General features: G+C 41.6%; 1 protein-coding gene across 1 annotated transcript in view; it reads right to left on the reverse strand.

Annotated features, from left to right (window-relative positions):
- Positions 1–18066, reverse strand: part of LOC143788582 (extracellular serine/threonine protein kinase FAM20C-like) — a 112980-nt gene extending 94914 nt beyond the window's left edge. The window contains exons 1-2 of the mRNA XM_077278364.1: positions 17300–18066; positions 6090–6262 (exon numbers count right to left, since the gene is read on the reverse strand). Of these exons, the coding sequence (XP_077134479.1) occupies positions 6090–6262; positions 17300–17736 (610 nt within the window). The 5' untranslated portion in view covers positions 17737–18066. The remainder of the gene's footprint in view (positions 1–6089; positions 6263–17299) is intronic.
- Between the last annotated feature and the right edge of the window lie 1199 nt (positions 18067–19265).

Consider the following 19265-nt stretch of genomic DNA (forward strand, 5'->3'; position numbering starts at 1 on the left):
TTTAATTAAAGTACATTTTAATTAAAAAAAATAAATTTACCAAACAATAACAAAAAAAAAAAATGGCAGAACATATGACAGTCGTTCAAATAGCTAAATTACGTACCGTAGAGTCACCAGCAGCCGTTCCTCTGCAGAAATTGATCTCCGGGGTTGTGTGTCCTGCCTGGTAATGGCTCCTTCCACAAGACACAGCAGATAGCGGAAGCTGTCTTGAGACATCCTGGTATATTCAAAATATTTTTCCAGATTGTCATTTAGCTCGCCAAACAAACAATGGTAGGCTCCACGGCTCTCCCGGACTTCAACTATAGGGTGTAGCCAAAAGCGCCGAAGACTCCTCCGTTTTTCTCTTTTCCTTTGCTCGTAATAGGCAATAGTATAAGCATTAGCCAAGGCAAAATCCAACTCCATATTCATGTAGATACTCTCCATGGGACGCTCCATCATGATGCACCACAGCAAAATGTGAGGAATTCATCTCTGCCAGGGTATATATACACAAATTCCATTACACCCACCCTCTTCTAGCCATTGGTGGTCTTTATCTAGTGTCTAGACACTAATTGGGGCTTTATTTTGTGCAATTGTGTAAAGAATGACATCACTTTAGGCCAACGCATGCGTCAGAAAACGCTGCGTTTTTTTGCAAAAACGCAAGTTTTTTGCAAAAAAACGCAGCATTTTCCGACGCATGCGGTGAACGCATGCGTAAAAAAAACCTGAGTTTTGCATGCGTTTAGTCGGCGACGCTGCGCCCAAAGGCGCAAATGTGAACGTAGCCTAATCCCAACCCTAACCATAACCCTAACCACAAACCTAACCCCAACACACCCCTAGCCACACCCACAAAAAATACTCGGAGGACCCCCGAGCATGATCGGGAAATCTCAAGTAACGAGTATATTCGCTAATCACTAGTAATCACTGCAGCCTATAAGCACTGGCTTCACTCTCCTCTTCTTCAGACAAATCAAGACATTCTGAAGAAGTGAGAGAGCAGTCACAGCTCTTAATTCCTCAAGATGTCAACTACATCCATAGGAGAGTAGAGTGAAGCCAGCGCTGATAGGCTGCATATATCTTGCGACATAATATCACACATGTTATGCGCTGCTCGTGGTTGGAACACCAAAATCAGCTGTAGGCTATAGAAGAGGACGCCACATGTCGTGGGAGTGGACAAAGGCAAGAGGAATCATTTATTTTTTTTAAATGTGTTGGTAAAGCGTGTGTTCAGAATGGACATTATACCAGGATGGGGCCCATGATGGGTGTCATTATACCAGGAAGAGTCCAAGGATGGAGGAAATTACACAAAGATGGGGCCCAGGTTGAGGTAATTATACCAGGATGGGGGTTATTATACCAAGAAGTGGCCCAGGTTGGTGGATGTTGTTATAGCATGTGAAACATTATTGTAGCATGGGGCCCAGGATGGGGGACAGTGTTACAGGAAGGGGCTAGGATGGAGAACATTATATCAGGAAGGGGCCCAGGTCATGGGACATTATTACTGGAAGGGGCTCAGCATGGGGGACATTGCATCAGGAAGGGTCCCATAATGGGGGAAATCATAATAGGAAGGGGGACATTATACAAGGAAGAGGCCCAGAACTAGGCACATTATACCATGAAAGGGCTAAATATGGAGGAAATTACACAAAAACGAGGTGTAGGATAGGGATCATTATATCAGGATGGAGGACATTAGACCAGGAACAACCCAATATGGGGTTCATTATACCAGTATGGGGGTCATTATATAAGTAAGTGGCCCAGGAAGGGGCACAGGATAGGAGACATTATACCAGCAAGGGGCCAAGAATGGGGACATGGTTATAGGATGGGAACATTATACCAGGAAGGAGCCCATGATGGGGAACATTATACCAGGATGGGGGACATTGTTACAGGAAGGGGAGAGGATGGGGGACATTATTCCAGGAAAGGGCCCAGGATGTGGGACATTATTACTGGAAGGAGCTCAGGATAGAGTAAATGATACCACGAAGGGGTCCATGATGGGGGACATACTACCGGGAAGGTGGACATTATAACAGGAACAGGACAGGAGACATTACAATAGAAATGAGCACAGGATGGGAGGCATTATACCAGGAAGGGGCCTAAGATGAGGGACATTATAACACGATGGTGGACATTATTAAAGAAAGGCACCAGAACAGGGGGCATTATCACAAGAAGGGGCCAGGACTGGGGACATTATTACAGGAAGGTGCCTGGATGGTGACATTATTACATGGATGGTGAACACGTATGTATTTTAGGATCTAGAATGCTACAAAGGCCAATATACAAGGGTCCATATACAGTGGGGAAAAAGTATTAAGTCAGCCACCAATTGTGCAAGTTCTCCCACTTAAAATGAGAGAGGCCTGTAATTGACATCATAGGTAGACCACAACTATGAGAGTCAAAATGAGAAAACAAATCCAGAAAATCACCTTATCTGATTTGGCAAGATTTATTTTGCAAATTATGGTGGAAAATAAGTATTTGGTCACCTAAAAAAAAACAAGATTTCTGGCTCTCACAGACCTGTAACTTCTTCTTTAAGAGGCTCCTCTGTCCTCCACTCATTACCTGTAGTAATGGCACCTGTCTGAACTTGTTATCAGTATAAAAGACACCTGTGCACACCCTCAAACAGTCACACTCCAAACTCCACTATGGTGAAGACCAAAGAGAAACAAAATTGTAGCCCTGCACCAGCCTGGGAAGACTGAATCTGCAACAGGCAAGCAGCTTGGTGTGATGAAATCAACTGTGGGAGCAATAATAAGAAAATGGAAGACATACAAGACCACTGATTATCTCCCTCGATCTGGGGTTCCATGCAAGATCTCACCCCTTGGGGTCAAATTGATCACAAGAACAGTGAGCAAAAATCCCAGAATCACATGGATAGACCTAGCGAATGACCTGCATAGAGCTGGGACCACCGTAACAAAGGCTACCATCAGTAACACACAACGACGCCCGGGACTCAGATCCTGCAGTGCCAGAAGTGTCCCCCTGCTTAAGCCAGTACATGTCCGGGCCGGTATGAAGTTTGCTAGAGAGCATTTGGATTATCCAGTAGAGTATTGGGAGAATGTCATATGGTCTGATGAAACCAAAGTAGAACTGTTTGGTAGAAGTAAAACTCGTCGTGTTTGGAGGAGACAGAATGCTGAGTTGCATCCAAAGACCACCATACCTACTGTGAAGAATGGGGGTGGCAACATCATGCTTTGGGGCTGTTTCTCTGCAAAGGGACCAGGACGACTGATCTGTGTACATAAAAGAATGAATGGGGCCATGTATTGTTAGATTTTGAGTGCAAACCTCCTTCCATCAGCAAGGGCATTGAAGATGAAACGTGGATGGGTCTTTCAGCATGATAATGATCCCAAGTACACCGCCAGGGCAACGAAGGAGTGGCTTCGTAAGAAGCATTTGAAGGTCCTGAAGTGGCCTAGCCAGTCTCCAGATCTCAACCCCATAGAAAACCTTTGGAGGGAGTTGAAAGTCCGTGTTGCCCAGTGACAGGCCCAAAACATCACTGCTCTAGAGGAGATCTGCACGGAGGAATGGGCCACCATACCACCAAGAGTGTGTGCCAACCTTGGGAAGACTTACAGAAAACGTTTGATTTCTGTCATTACCAAACAAGGATATGTAACAAAATATTGAGATGAACTTTTGTTAATGATCAATTACTTATTTTCCACCTAATGTGCAAAATAAATCTTGCCAAATCAGACAGGGAGATTTTCTAGATTTGTTTTCTCATTTTGACTCTCATAGTTGTGGTCTACCTATGATGTTAATTACAGGCCTCTCTCATCTTTTCAAGTGGGAGAACTTGCACAATTGGTGGCTGACTAAATACTTTCCCACCCCCCTGTATCTGACCTACATGGTGGTGGGACTAAGGTTGAAATTTTGCATCGGGGCCCATGGGACTCTAGTTACACCACTGTTGGTGGAAGTCTGTTTGTTGCTCGTTTTGCAGAAGAAGGGAAGAGTGACAGTTCTGTTCAGCTATTGCACCATAAGGTCCCTTCCACACATCAGTTTTTTGCCATCAGTAGCAATCTGTCGAATTTTGAAAAAAACGGATCCGGTGACTGATGCCGTTGACTCCATTTTTTTCTCATAGACTTATTAGACGTATTATCGACGGATTGCGACGGATGGCCTCACACTTCATCCGTCATTCGCCGGATCCATCAAAATTGGTTTGTCCGGTGGCCGGAGACAACGGACAAAGTAAGGCCCTTTTCACACATCAGCTTTTTGCCGTCAGTCACAATCCATTGGCTCGACGGATTGACGGATCCATCGCACATTGTGAAAAACTGATGAGACAGATCCGACTGGGGGGCTGGCTAAATAAATTGGAGCATAGGCTTCCATTCTAGCAAACGACGGATGGCGATGGATCCGTCGCTGTCCGTTTTTTTGACGGAGACAAAAAAACATTACTTTGTCCATTGTCTCCGGCTGCCGGACAAACAATTTTTGATGAATCTGACTATTGACGGATGAAATGTGAGGCCATCTGTTGCAATCCATCGCTAATACAAGTCTATGAGAAAAAAACGGATCCGGCGGCATCAGTCGCTGGATCCGTTTTTTTCAAAATTTGACAGATTGCGACTGATAGCAAAAAACTGATGTGTGAAAGGTGCCTAACATTTTTTGTGTATGTTGAAAAAACGGACAGCGATGGATCCATCGCCGACTGGCGTTTGCTAGAATGGAAGCCTATGGTGCCGGATCCGTCAAGTGACGGAATCCAGCGACGGATTTGTTTTTTTTTAGCTGAGCATGTTCCGATCCAATTAGCCAGATCTGCTAGTCGGATCTGTCCAAAAAATGGATCCGTCGCATCAGTTTGTTACAATCTGTGATGGATCCGTCGATCCGTCGAGCCAACGGATTGTGACTGACGGCAAAAAACTGATGTGTGAAAGGGGCCTAAGGGTATGTGCACACGTCAGGATTTCTTGCAGAAATTTCCTGAAGAAAACCGGAAATTTTCTGCAAGAAATCCGCATGTTTCTTTTTGTGTTTTTTTTCCCGTTTTTTTTTGCGTTTTTTTTAGCATTTTGCAAGCGTAAGTAGCTTGCAGAATGCTAAAGTTTTCAGTAAAACTGATTGACAGGTTGGTCACACTTGTCAAACATAGTGTTTGACAAGTGTGACCAACTTTTTACTATAGATGCAGCCTATGCAGCATCAATAGTAAAAGATAGAATGTTAAAAATAATAAAAAAAATTTAAAAATTGGTTATACTCACCTTCTGCAGACAGCCGATCTCCTCAGCGGCGTCCGTTCCTATAGATGGTGTGTGCAGGACCTTTGATGACGTCGCGGTCACGTGACTGCGACGTGACCGCGACGTCATCGCAGGTCCTTCACACACACCAGCTATAGGAACCGAAGCGGCAGCGTGCACCTGAGAGGCGGGAAGACTGCGGGGGCCATCGAAGGTGAGTATATGACTATTTTTTATTTTAATTCTTTTTTTTTTTACCAATTATATGGTGCCCAGTCCGTGGAGGAGAATCTCCTCTCCTCCACCCTGGGTACCAACCGCACATGATCTGCTTACTTCCCGCATGGTGGGCATAGCCACATGAGGAAAGTAAGCAGATCAATGCATTCCTAGTTGTGCGGAATCCCCGCAATTCCGCAAATTTAATGAACATGTTGCTTTTTTTTCCGCGATGCGATTATTTCGCGGACAAAAATGCAACATTTGCACAAGATATGCGGAATACACTGAAAATAATGGGAGGCATATGTAAGCATTTTTTTCGCGTTTTTATCACGTTTTTATAGCGAAAAAAACGCGAAAAATACTGAACGTGTGCACATGGCCTTAGAGGAGAACCTGTCCTCCTCCCCATATGGGACGTTAAAGCAGCCACATTAACTGCCTCAGTGGTAAACATTTATCGTCTTTTTACACAATATCTGATTCCTGCATTTTATCAAATTGTGATGTAAGTAGCCAAACCTAAACCAATATAGTTTTGCATTTTGCAATAAAGAATTTTGAAGGAATTTTTACCTGAATTAAGAATACGCTGCGTAGAAATTTCTTTAAGCAAGATGGGAACCAAAGGGTCCTGTCTGGGGTATAATTCATAGCGATTGATTCCTATGTGGAATTTCAACCATGAAGGATAAGTGTCAGCAGCTGTTTCTCCTGTGGGAAGTGCAAACTCCATTCCAGCACTGATCCTAAAAAAATACATTCACCATTACATTTGTTTTTAGTATAGACGCATTCATATTTAGGGACCAAATTCACAGCAAAAACATGCATAAAGTACAAGATATCAGGGCTGGCTCCAGGTTTTTGAGGGCCCCGGGCGAAAAAGTGTCAGTGGGCCATACTCTTTAACACAAACCACGATTCATGATGCACAGATACAGCAGAGAAATATAGGTGTAGTACAATGCCAGATCAATAGCCCACGTAGTATATAACAGTCCAAGTAGTATATAGCACAGCCCACGTAGTATATAACAGCCCACATAGTATATAACACAGCCCACATAGTATATAGCACAGCCACTCAGTATATAGCACAGCCTGCCACGTAGTATATAGCAGCCTAGGTAGTATATAGCACAGCCACATAGTATTTAGCACAGCCACGTAGTATATAGCACAGCCCACGTACTATATAGCACAGTCCACATAGTATATAGCACAGCCCATGTACTATATAGCACAGTCCACGTAGTAAATAGCACAGCCCACACAGTATGTAACAGCCCACGTAGTATATAGCACAGTCCACGTACTATATAGCACAGCCCATGTACTATATAGCACAGCCCACGTAGTATATAACAGAGCCCACGTAGTATATAGCACGCACAGCCCACGTACTATATAGCACAGCCCACCTAGTATATAACAAAGCCATGTAGTGTAGTATATACAGACAGTAGTCTACAAGTCCCAGCATCACTCACTCAGATGCCATACTGTAGGTCTGCCTTTGCTCCAGGAAGGAAGACTGCTTCACTTTCACCGTCATGGACACCCACAGGTGCTGCACGTCTTTCTGCTTGGCGACGCGCGGCTCATGCTCTGGGCACTGGACGGTCGGACCCCGCGCGCCGCTGGACGATGAGGATTCCCAGGGCCGGACGGACCGCTCTGAGCTCTTAGGATAACGAGCTCGTCCTCGCTCTCACCCAGAAGTGACGACACAGACCGGATGTCACTTTGCGTATCCATGGTGAGACTGCTAATCAACGGCGACGCGTCATGGCTCTCCAGCAGCTGCGAAACTCCCAGAGCTCTGTGCCGCCTGCTGCTGGGGATGTGCTCCGAGTCCTGGGAGTTGTACTGTGTATTACAGGGGACAGGGGATGTAGTCTGGCTGTGGGGGCCCCCCAGGAGCCTCAGTGTCATACCGTCAATGGGCCCCCCCGTCTTGCCAGGGCCCCGGCACTTGCCCGGGTACGCCGGGTGCTGACGCCGGCCCTGCAAGATATGACTCATCAATTTCCACCACTGAAATTCCTTTTGTTTAAATGGGTTTGTTTCTTAAGCATGCCAATTCAATTCTGCTAATCCATTAAAATAAATAGAAGATTACCAGAAACTTCTCAAAACAATCTGCAATGTGTAAGTATATTCAAAGTCTTTCACATTTGCCTTGGTGTTCAGAAGTTGTTGATCTTCCCCATGGAATTTTTTACAATCACTGTGAATAAATTGTAATACATATTTTATTTATGTATTTTATGATATACAGTGCCTACAAGTAGTATTCAACCCCCTGCAGATTTAGCAGGTTTAATTAGATGCAAATAAGTTAGAGCCTTCAAACTTCAAACAAGAGCAGGATTTATTAACAGATGCATAAATCTTACAAACCAAAAAGTTTTGTTGCTCAGTTAAATTTTTAAAATTTTAAACATAAAAGTGTGGGTCAATTATTATTCAACCCCTAGGTTTAATGTTTTGTGGAATAACCTTTGTTTGCAATTACAGCTAATAATCGTCTTTTATAAGACCTGATCAGGCCGGCACAGGTCTCTGGAGTTATCTTGGCCCACTCCTCCATGCAGATCTTCTCCAAGTTATCTAGGTTCTTTGGGTGTCTCACGTGGACTTTAATCTTGAGCTCCTTCCACAAGTTTTCAATTGGGTTAAGGTCAGGAGACTGACTAGGCCACTGCAACACCTTGATTTTTTGCCTCTTGAACCAGGCCTTGGTTTTCTTGGCTGTGTGCTTTGGGTCGTTGTCTTGTTGGAAGATGAAATGACGACCCATCTTAAGATCCTTGATGGAGGAGCGGAGGTTCTTGGCCAAAATCTCCAGGTAGGCCGTGCTATCCATCTTCTCATGGATGCGGACCAGATGGCCAGGCCCCTTGGCTGAGAAACAGCCCCACAGCATGATGCTGCCACCACCATGCTTGACTGTAGGGATGGTATTCTTGGGGTCATATGCAGTGCCATCCAGTCTCCAAACGTCACGTGTGTGGTTGGCACCAAAGATCTCGATCTTGGTCTCATCAGACCAGAGAACCTTGAACCAGTCAGTCTCAGAGTCCTCCAAGTGATCATGAGCAAACTGTAGACGAGCCTTGACATGACGCTTTGAAAGTAAAGGTACCTTACGGGCTCGTCTGGAACAGAGACCATTGCGGTGGAGTACGTTACTTATGGTATTGACTGAAACCAATGTCCCCACTGCCATGAGATCTTCCCAGAGCTCCTTCCTTGTCCTTGGGTTAGCCTTGACTCTTCGGACAAGCCTGGCCTCGGCACGGGAGGAAACTTTCAAAGGCTGTCCAGGCCGTGGAAGGCTAACAGTAGTTCCATAAGCCTTCCACTTCCGGATGATGCTCCCAACAGTGGAGACAGGTAGGCCCAACTCCTTGGAAAGGGTTTTGTACCCCTTGCCAGCCTTGTGACCCTCCACGATCTTGTCTCTGATGGCCTTGGAATGCTCCTTTGTCTTTCCCATGTTGACCATGTTTGAGTGCTGTTCACAAGTTTGGGGAGGGTCTTAAATAGTCAGAAAAGGCTGGAAAAAGAGATAATTAATCCAAACATGTGAAGCTCATTGTTCTTTGTGCCTGAACTACTTCTTAATACTTTAGGGGAACCAAACAGAATTATGGTGGGTTGAGGGGTGGAATAATAAATGACCCTCTGAAAAAAACTTTTCCCAATTTAAAAAAAAAATAAACAAAGAAATAACATTCTTTTTCGCTGCCGTGCATTTCACACTTCCAGGCTGATCTACAGTCCAAATGTCACAATGCCAAGTTAATTCCAAATGTGTAAACCTGCTAAATCTGCAGGGGGTTGAATACTACTTGTAGGCACTGTATATGTAATTATGCATTCTAAGATATATATATATATATATATATATATATATATATATATATATATATATATATATATATATATATATATATATATACATACACATATATATATATTATACACAGTGGGTACGGAAAGTATTCAGACCCTTTAAATTTTTCATTCTTTGTTTCATTGCAGCCATTTGGAAAATTCAAAAATGTTCATTTTTTTCTCATTATTATACCCTCTGCACCCCATCGTGACTGAAAAAAAACAGAAATGTAGACATTTTTGCAAATTTATTAAAAAAAAGAAAAACTGAAATATTCAGACCCTATGCTCAGTATTGAGTAGAAGCACCCTTTTGAGCTAGTACAGCCATGAGTCTTCTTGGGAATGATGCAACAAGTTTTTCACACCTGGACTTGGGGATCCTCTGCCATCTTCCTTGCAGATCCTCTCCAGTTCCGTCAGGTTGGATGGTGAATGTTGGTGGACAGCCATTTTCAGATCTCTCTAGAGATGCTCATTTGGTTTAGGTCAGGGCTCTGGCTGGGCCAGTCAAGAATGGTCACAGAGTTGTTCTGAAGCCACTCCTTTGTTATTTTAGCTGTGTGCTGAGAATCACTGTCTTGTTGGAAGGTGAACCTTCGGCCAAGTCTGAGGTCCAGAGCTCTCTGGAAGAGGTTTTCATCCAGGATATCCCTGTACTTGGCCGCATTCATGTTTCCTTCAATGGCAACCAGTCGTCTTGTCCCTGCAGCTGAAAAACACCCCCATAGCATGATGCTGATGATTGTATTGGACAGGTGATGAGCAGTGCCTGGTTTTCTCCACACATATCACTTAGAATTATCTCCAAAAGGTCTATCTTTGTCTCATCAGACCAGAAAATTTTATTTCTCATAGTCTGGGAGTCCTTCATGTGTTTTTTGGCAAACTCTATGCGGGCTTTCATATGTCTTGCACTGAGGAGAGGCTTCCGTCGGGCCACTCTGCCATAAAGGCCCGACTGGTGAAGGGCTGCAGTGATAGTTGACTTTGTGGGACTTTCTCTCATCTCCCTACTGCATCTCTGGAGCTCAGCCACAGTGATCTTGGGGTTCTTCTTTACGTCTCTCACCAAGGCTCTTCTCCCACTATTGCTCAATTTGGCTGGACAGCCAGGTCTAGGAAGACTTCTGGTGGTCTCAAACTTCTTCCATTTAAGGATTATGGAGGCCTATGTGCTCTTAGGAACCTTGAGTACTGCAGAAATTCTTTTGTAACCTTGGCCAGATCTGTGCTTACCACAATTCTGTCTCTGAGCTCTTTGGCCAGTTCCTTTGACCTCATGATTCTCATTTGGTCTGACATGCACTGTGAGCTCTGATATCTTATATAGACAGGTGTTTGCCTTTCCAAATCAAGACCTATCATTTTAGTTAAACACAGCTGGACTCCAATGAAGGAGTAGTACCATCTCAAAGAGGATCACAAGGAAATGGACAGCATGTGACATAAATATGAGTGTCTGAGCAAAGGGTCTGAATACTTATGACCATATGATATTTCAGTTTTTCTTTTTTTAATCCATTTGCAAAAATTTCTACATTTCTGGGGTTTTTTTCCAGTCAAGATGGGGTGCAAAGTGTACATTAATGAGAAAAAAATGAACTTTTTCAATTTACCAAATGGCTGCAATGAAACAAAGAGTGGAAATTTTAAAGGGGTCTGAATACTTTCCGTACCCACTGTATATCCAGAGAATGCTGCTCTCTAGAAGACACATCTCAGTCCAAAAAATGCACTGGGACAGATCAACAGCTACTGAACACCAAAGCGTGAATACAAACACTGCAGAATTTTTACAGAGATGTACAATAACAAATTATATTGTGGTCCTGTGTTAGCCAGAAAAATCACTGTAAAAACTTTATGCCTCAAAATGACAAAAGTATTCTTGGAGTGATACCTTCTGGTTAGCTAAAAAGGTATCACTCTGAGAATATTTTTGTCATAAAAGTATTCACATAGAATTTTTATAGAATAGAAAATTCTATTAGTGTTCCATTTATCTCAGTATATATATATATATATATATATATATATATATATATATATATATATATATATATATTTATACACATACATATATATATACACACGCATATAATATATCTTGTATAGCTACATTTTGCAGTTGTTTTTAGGCTAGGTGCAAGATAGGCACTTGGCTACAATAATTGTGTTTTTTGCCTCGTTCTGGCAAGTATGCATCTCCATACCATTTCATTATTTTTACTAAGTAGGAACACACTGCAGACTCTGGCTTCCTGTACAAAGTGGAAGGAAACATATATATACAGCATTTTTCACTGGGTCCCTGTAGTGGCTGGATGACTAGGCTGAGCGTCCACACCTGATAACGCACGCAAACACAATGTGCAGTTAGCCAAAGATGCATCCAAAGGGTTTAAAACCATGGCAAAAATGATTTATTTAATGCACTGTCATAAAATGGTGGATCTTATATACAGTAAATTAGAGGCTATGTACACACACCTAGATTGCACCAATTTTGCATGCTGATGGGTCTCTTAATAATTGACTTGACCGTATTTGAATAAAGTATTAAATTAATGACTACGGTAATTACAGTGGCATTTCTAAGCAGGAATCAATAACTCAGATACCTAGATCCAACATACCAAATGAAATATGACTAATACAAGTATCTATTGATTAGTCCACACAGGGTACAAAGAAGCAACTGAAAAATTCTGTACATTTTTAGCCAAATTTGTAACAAGTTGGACTAAAAAAAATGACCCAACACCCCCTTTGAAGAACCAGCAGGTTAAGTTCCCACAATAAGTTTTTAGTGAGTTTTTGACACTATAAATTTTTGCTATGCAAAAATAATGAAACAGTTTCAGTAAAATGTGTGGGATTATCAGGAATCTCTTGCTCACCGTGCTTTTTTTACACAGCGTAAATTGACCTGCAGTACGATTTTGAAATCCGCAAAAGTGTCAGTTTTTCATGAAGCCAATGTATGTTTCATTTGACGATTTTTCCCAATGACTTGAATGAGATGAAAAAAATCCACGTGCAACGGAAATGCACTAAACACACCTGTAATCCCCACATGAATATAGATAAAGTTTTATTAAAGCTGCGTTACAGTCTGTATCCAAAACAAAGCAGCTTACTTAAAACATGACATACCAAAAAAAGGCAAAAAATGCAGCATAAAAAAGTGATAAAAATGCATGTAAAAAAACTGCACTCAAAAACGTAATTTAGCTAATAGGTGAAGAAAAACTACAACATCAAAAACGCAACAAATAATAAGTGTGGGAATGTAGAATTAAAAGGGGTTTAACTGTAATTTTTTTATATATATTTGTTTAAATGTATCACACTGAGCTTTAATCACCCATCAACTGCTCTATACCGCTACTCTGCACCACTGACAAAAAGGCGGAATCAGTGATGTCACCACTACAGCACGTGACCACTGCAGCCAATCACTTGGCTCAGCAGCCCAGTGTGTTAATAAGATAGTACACACTATGTTATCAACACTGCTGGACCCAATAATTTGCTGCAGCAGTCATGATACGTTGTTGTAATGTCACTGCTGCAGCCTATCAACAAAAATGGGGGCAGAACAGGGAAAGCAGTAATCTAGCAGCAGTGGGTGAGGAAAACTCAGTTTGCTATTCCCAAGTCTATGGAGTAAAATTAAAAAAAAGTAAAGTTTCAAAAACATTTTTTAATACTGAGAGATAATTGTATACACAGAATTCATCCAATGTTGTGCATATGTAATGAAGATGGCAGCAGCATTGTTTAATGGTTCTCAAATATCGGACTGTTAGGCGCTAGGGGAATATAAAATGTTGGACACATCTATTATATTATATCCTATCCAGATTTGTTTTTCATTTGTTTTCGGCAACTTACAAATAATGGCCTATTCTTATAATATGCAGCCGCTGTGCCCCTTAATTTTTCTGATGGGTTTCAGTGTTTGTATTCCCATCAATCAAACATCGATGGCCAATCTAATGGAAAAATATTAAACTTTATTACTGGGCAGTTTTCATTTTCATAGTTTTTTTTATTTTCTGAGATCCTTAATGTTTCCATTGATGCAGATGTAGGGGTGCTTGTCCTCTGAGGAGAGCGATGACTTTTGTTTTTGTACCATTTTGGTTGCTTCTTATTGCATTCTCAGTGGAGTTATGGCAACTAATAAAATATAATTTTGTTGTTTAATTATTTTTCCCTTTGAAGATTCATTTTATATTGTGATAGATAGGACTTTTAAGAACACTACTTTACCAAATGTGTTTATGATTATATTTTTTATATTTAAATGGTGAAAGGGTGGGGGTGTTTTGAATTTTTATATTTTTTATTTAGTTTATTTTTTATTCCCATTCGGGGACTTGAGCCTACAAGAGCCTAATTGCTTGTTCTATATACTGCAATACCACTGTACACAGTATATACAGTGCCTTGCGAAAGTATTTGGCTCCCTGGAACTTTTCAACCTTCTGCCACATACTGTATCATGCTTCAAACATAAAGATACCAAACGTCAATTTTTGGTGAAGAATCAGCAACAAGTGGAACACAATTGTGAAGCTGAACAAAATTTATTGGTTATTTTAAATTTATGGGGAAATTCAAAAACTGAAAAGTGGGGCGTGCAATATTATTCTGCCCCTTTACTTTCAGTGCAGCAAACTCACTCCAGAAGTTCATTGTGGATCTCTGAATGATCCAATGTTGTACTAAATGCCTAATGATGATAAATATAATCCACCTGTGTGTAATCAAGTCTCCGTATAAATGCACCTGCTCTGTGATAGTCTCAGGGATCTGTTTGAAGCACAGAGAGGATCATGAAGACCAAGGAACACAACAGGCAGGTCCATGATACTGTTGTGGAGAAGTTTAAAGCCGGATTTGGATACAAAATGATTTCCAAAACTTTAAACATCCCAAGGAGCACTGTGCAAGCGATCATATTGAAATGGAAGGAGTATTATACCGCTGCAAACCTACCAAGACCCGGCCGTCCCTCTAAACTTTCATCTCAAACAAGGAGAAGACTGATCAGAGATGCAGCCAAGAGGCCCATGATCACTCTGGATGAACTGCAGAGATCTACAGCTGAGGTGGGACAGTCTGTCCATAGGACAACAATCAGTCGTACACTGCACAAATCTGGCCTTTATGGAAGAGTGGCAAGAAGAAAGCTATTTCTCAAAGATATCCATAAAAAGTGTTGTTTAAAGTTTGCAACAAGCCACCTGGGAGACACATCAAATATGTGGCAGAAGATGCTCTGTTCAGATGAAACCAAAATCGAACTTTTTGGCAACAATGCTAAATGATATGTTTGGCGTAAAGGCAACACAGCTCATCACCCTGAACACACCATCCCCACTGTCAAACATGGTCGTGGCAGCATCATGGTTTGGGCCTGCTTTTCTTCAGGACAGGAAGATGGATGGAGCCTAATACAGGACCATTCTTGAAGAAAACCTGTTGGAGTCTGCAGAAGATCTGAGACTGGGACGGAGATTTGTCTTCCAACAAGACAATGATCCCAAACATAAAGCAAAATCTACAATAGAATAGTTCACAAATAAATGTATCCAGGTGTTAGAATGGCCAAGTCAAAGTCCAGACCTCAATCCAATCGAGAATCTGTGGAAAGAGCTGAAAACTGCTGTTCACAAACGATCTCCATCAAACCTCTCTGAGCTTGAGCTGTTTGCCAAGGAAGAATGGGCAATAATTTCAGTCTCTCGATGTACAAAACTGATAGAGACATACCCCAAGCGACTTGCAGCTGTAATCGCAGCAAAAGGTGGTGCAACACAGTATTAAGTTAAAGGGGCCGAATAATATTGCACGCCCCACTTTTCAGTTTTTGAATTTCCACCAAAATTTAAAATAACCAATTAATTTCATTCAACTTCACAATTGTGTTCCACTTGTTGTTGATTCTTCACCAAAAATTTACATTTGGTATCTTTATGTTTGAAGCATGATATGTGGGAAAAGGTTGAAAAGTTCCAGGGAGCCGAATACTTTCGCAAGGCACTGTAGCTAAAATCATGGTCTCCTATGAAGCCTGGCCTGTTGCTGGGCATCTCATGAGCAATGATAAAACAGCCATACGGGATTTCAACAACCCATCAGCACCCAGCAAATGTGTGAGGTTTTGTGGTTTATGGGCACTTGTTATCATGTGTCCCCTTTGCCAGAATGTCTTAGGTGCCGCTGTCATAGATTGAAGGGGCGTTTATTGGGTTAACAGCAGTGACTGGAGCTTACCTCTGATCGCTGGATACTGGTTGTGCAACAAAGCCCGCATCTACCGAATATGATGTGGACTCAACTCCTGAGCCCGTTCCATACACAGGCAGATGAAATTTGATGTGCCAGTATAGTATGCTCAATGTAAGTAAGGAGTTTTAAAGATTCAGCTCTTTTTAGAAGGACTCCTTCATGATAAACTGATCACAGGATGCTCACACATCTTTGTTTCCCTATCCTCTCCAAGGTGGCAGGGGATCCCATCCCTCCCAGTACCTTCCTATGTTTAGGTGTTGCTTGAAACCCCCCATTCAGTTTTACCACCATCCTTGTGGAGAGCAGGTGTGACCTCCATGGCCTCTCAGGCTCATTCCACCTCACTTTTGAAGGTTTGTACTTTCTTTGTTTTTTTTCATAACAATTGTTTATTTTTATTTCTGAATGAATAATGCAAGGTTTGTGGATATTTCATAAAAAGAAATAGGGTTTTCTTACAAATAAGAGGGTTTTGGTGGTAGTTGTTAAATTTGGGTACTTTTTGTTTTATTATGTTTATGGTTATTAAATGTACTTTTTGCATCTGATTTTGTGTACTCTTTTAATACATCCCTATGAAGGTCACTGTTTATTTTTAGAGCCCAGAAAATGAGATAATTAAATATTATAGTTTCTAACCTGTGCCTGAACTGGGGAGTGCCAGAGATGTGCCATATGGAGGGTTAAAGGGTGTCCGTCACCCCAAAATGCATTTTAAACGGGCTATACAGTGTTGCAGCAGACTTAGCCTCTATAATAACAATATTAGCACTGTACCTGTTACTGGGCCGGAGAAAATAACTTTTAATTCCTATGCAAATTAGGAGGCTATGGTGCACCCTTGGTGTGGCCAAGAATTTGGTGCACGGTTACGACTCCTCATTTGCATATTGAGGTTCTTCCCCTGCTTCTGATTGTCAGTACTCGCTTCCCAGAGCGAACACTGTGTAAATGCAGCTGGCGTGTGTGGCTGTGCGCATTTTCCTCCCTGTCTCCATTCTTCAGACACCGCTTGATGCACTAATACACCCAAAAGTGCAGCGAGCGGCGTCAGAGACAGGGTGGGGAATGCGCACAACCACCTCATACATGTGTGGTCTCACACACGCTGGCAACATGCTCACTCTGGAAAATGAGTGGGCAAAGGGCCCAAATATGTAAATGAGGTGGCATAACTGCTCCAAATTCTTGGCCCCCCAGTGGTGTACTGAAGACTCCTAATTTGCATATGAATTAAAATGTATTTTTTCAGACACTGTACCAGTAACAGGTACAGTGCTAGTATGGTTTTTATAGGGGCTCAGTCCCCTACAACACTGTATAGCCCATTTAAAATGCATTTTGTGGGTGATGGACTCCCTTTAGTCCCTAACAATTGGCTGTATATGGGGAAAACCTGGCAACAATGGTCACACCGAAATCAACAGACTCTTTGCAATCAATATGTGGGCCTATACACTGAGACACTCTATGTAGTTGTCCTCTTACCATAGCTTAGAATTCCCTAATAGGACATTTTACGATGGTCTTTCTACATAAAATAATTCACTTACTTGATAAAAGTTACTCACCATTCATCACTCCCACTGCCTTTCAGGGTAAATCGTTCCTCAGCATTAACTCTGAAAAGCTTGTCTTCTTCCTTGATTACAGGCATCAGGGAATTATAGAGAGGATGTTGGAAGAGAGAAGCTAGTTTTGATCCTTGATATGTTTTCCGTGAACCGTTCACAATTTTCGGTCTTGCTTCTGAAACCTTCAAGGTCTGACTTCCATCCACCGAGGACCCATTACTGCCACTAAAATCTTGCAAAGCTCTTACAAGAGGAGATTTCCTCGCCAGGTGTATCCTAGCTTTGGGGTGGTTTTGAGATGGACAAGAGCATGAAACTGTAGTAGAAAAAGAAAAAATATCCAGAGCAAAATGCATTAAAAAAGTAAGGAAGAGAAGTGACAGGACCACAAACTTGAACCTCCTATGAGCTGAAAATCGAAGACGCCAAAACATTTTGATTTCAATGAGGGAAATGAAAACCTTGATATTAAATCTTTAGAGCTTTGGGTAGAAAATTAATATAGATTTCACACAGTAAAAGCCATTTAGATCAGTTTTATCCGGTCATAATTTCTGATTCAGAGACTGCAACCAGCGATGACTCCTGATGTGGTCAGAAAGAGGACAACATTTAGTTGGCGAGTTGTTTGAGCGCTTTGTCAATAGAGATCAGACTTCGAGATAGCAAGGTTTAATCAGTAAATGGAGCTCCAGCCAATATTTTACTTGCAAGAAGTTTGGCAATACCCTCTGGAAACTAACTTGCTGAACGCACCTACTAACAAATGGACGGTTAGACAACTAGACCAACTCGCGTGTCCACTGTCTAAATTGACAAAATAACATTTCAAACAATATTATTTATCTGCAACATTTAATATAAAGAGAAAGTATCAGTAAAACATCAGTTGACTTGCTGGATATAAAATACAGCATGGACAAGTTATTGGTGTAAATCTTTAGTTTAGGCTTGTAAGACATTGCATAGAATGGATTTTATTCATTTTCAGTCGTTTATAAAATATCAACATAGTCCAAAGTGCTGCACACAGAGTATCATCATTCACATTAGTCCCTGTCTCCTCCAAAAAATAAAATACAAATAGGAATTGGTTAATTAAAAGGTTAGATATTAAAATATTAAAGTTCATGATCTCCTATATTAATTTCTAATATATATATATATATATATATATATATATATATATATATATATATATATGTTTTAAAATACATGACTGTGGTGGTAGCCATCTTGCTTGAGCTTCTGGTAACAGCATTTAGACAAGTCACATGGATCATTGTCAGCACTTAGTGGTTTTCAGTGTTTTGGCTGCAACTGTGACTTTACGCTATTTTGCATCACCGCTGCAGCTAATCACTCAGCTTGGTGGCTCAAGCCAAAGAGCTCAGTGATTAGCTGCCGCAGTGATGTGCGCTGGCAAAGTAGTGCTACCTCTGCAGTGGAGAATTGGTGCTGGATTTGGGGTGGGTGAATAGCAGCTTTGTTATGTTCATATAAAAGTGCTTAAAGACTAATTTTCTTAAAGTGGAAAGCCCCTTTAACAGAAATTGACTGAAAAGGGAGTGTGTTCTAGACTTGATCTGTGATTTCTATATAGGTCATCTGTTGTGAATGATCCTATCTACATGTAGGAGTTGCTGACATTGTAATCCTGATTGTGATGATAATGAGATGCCTACTGAAAAGTGATCTGTACAGAACAGGTAGCGTTATCCTAGGGTGATTTCACATTGTGTTTAGGCACCTGTACTGTGGCCCTTTTGGGGCTTACGTCCAAACTCCCTGCAAATTTGCATCCATACATATACGCTGACAGGGCCGTAGACTATAATGGTGCCGGCAGAGTGAATGTGTGTTCCGCCGTGCATCATTTTTGAGCATATACGCCTACCGGAGGTGGACACCCAGACGCAGTCACCACCAAAAATGAGGCTTTATTAAGCTACACTCCTTAGGA

The sequence above is a fragment of the Ranitomeya variabilis genome, chromosome 8 (assembly GCF_051348905.1).
Source record: "Ranitomeya variabilis isolate aRanVar5 chromosome 8, aRanVar5.hap1, whole genome shotgun sequence".
Taxonomy (NCBI): Eukaryota; Metazoa; Chordata; class Amphibia; order Anura; family Dendrobatidae; genus Ranitomeya; species Ranitomeya variabilis.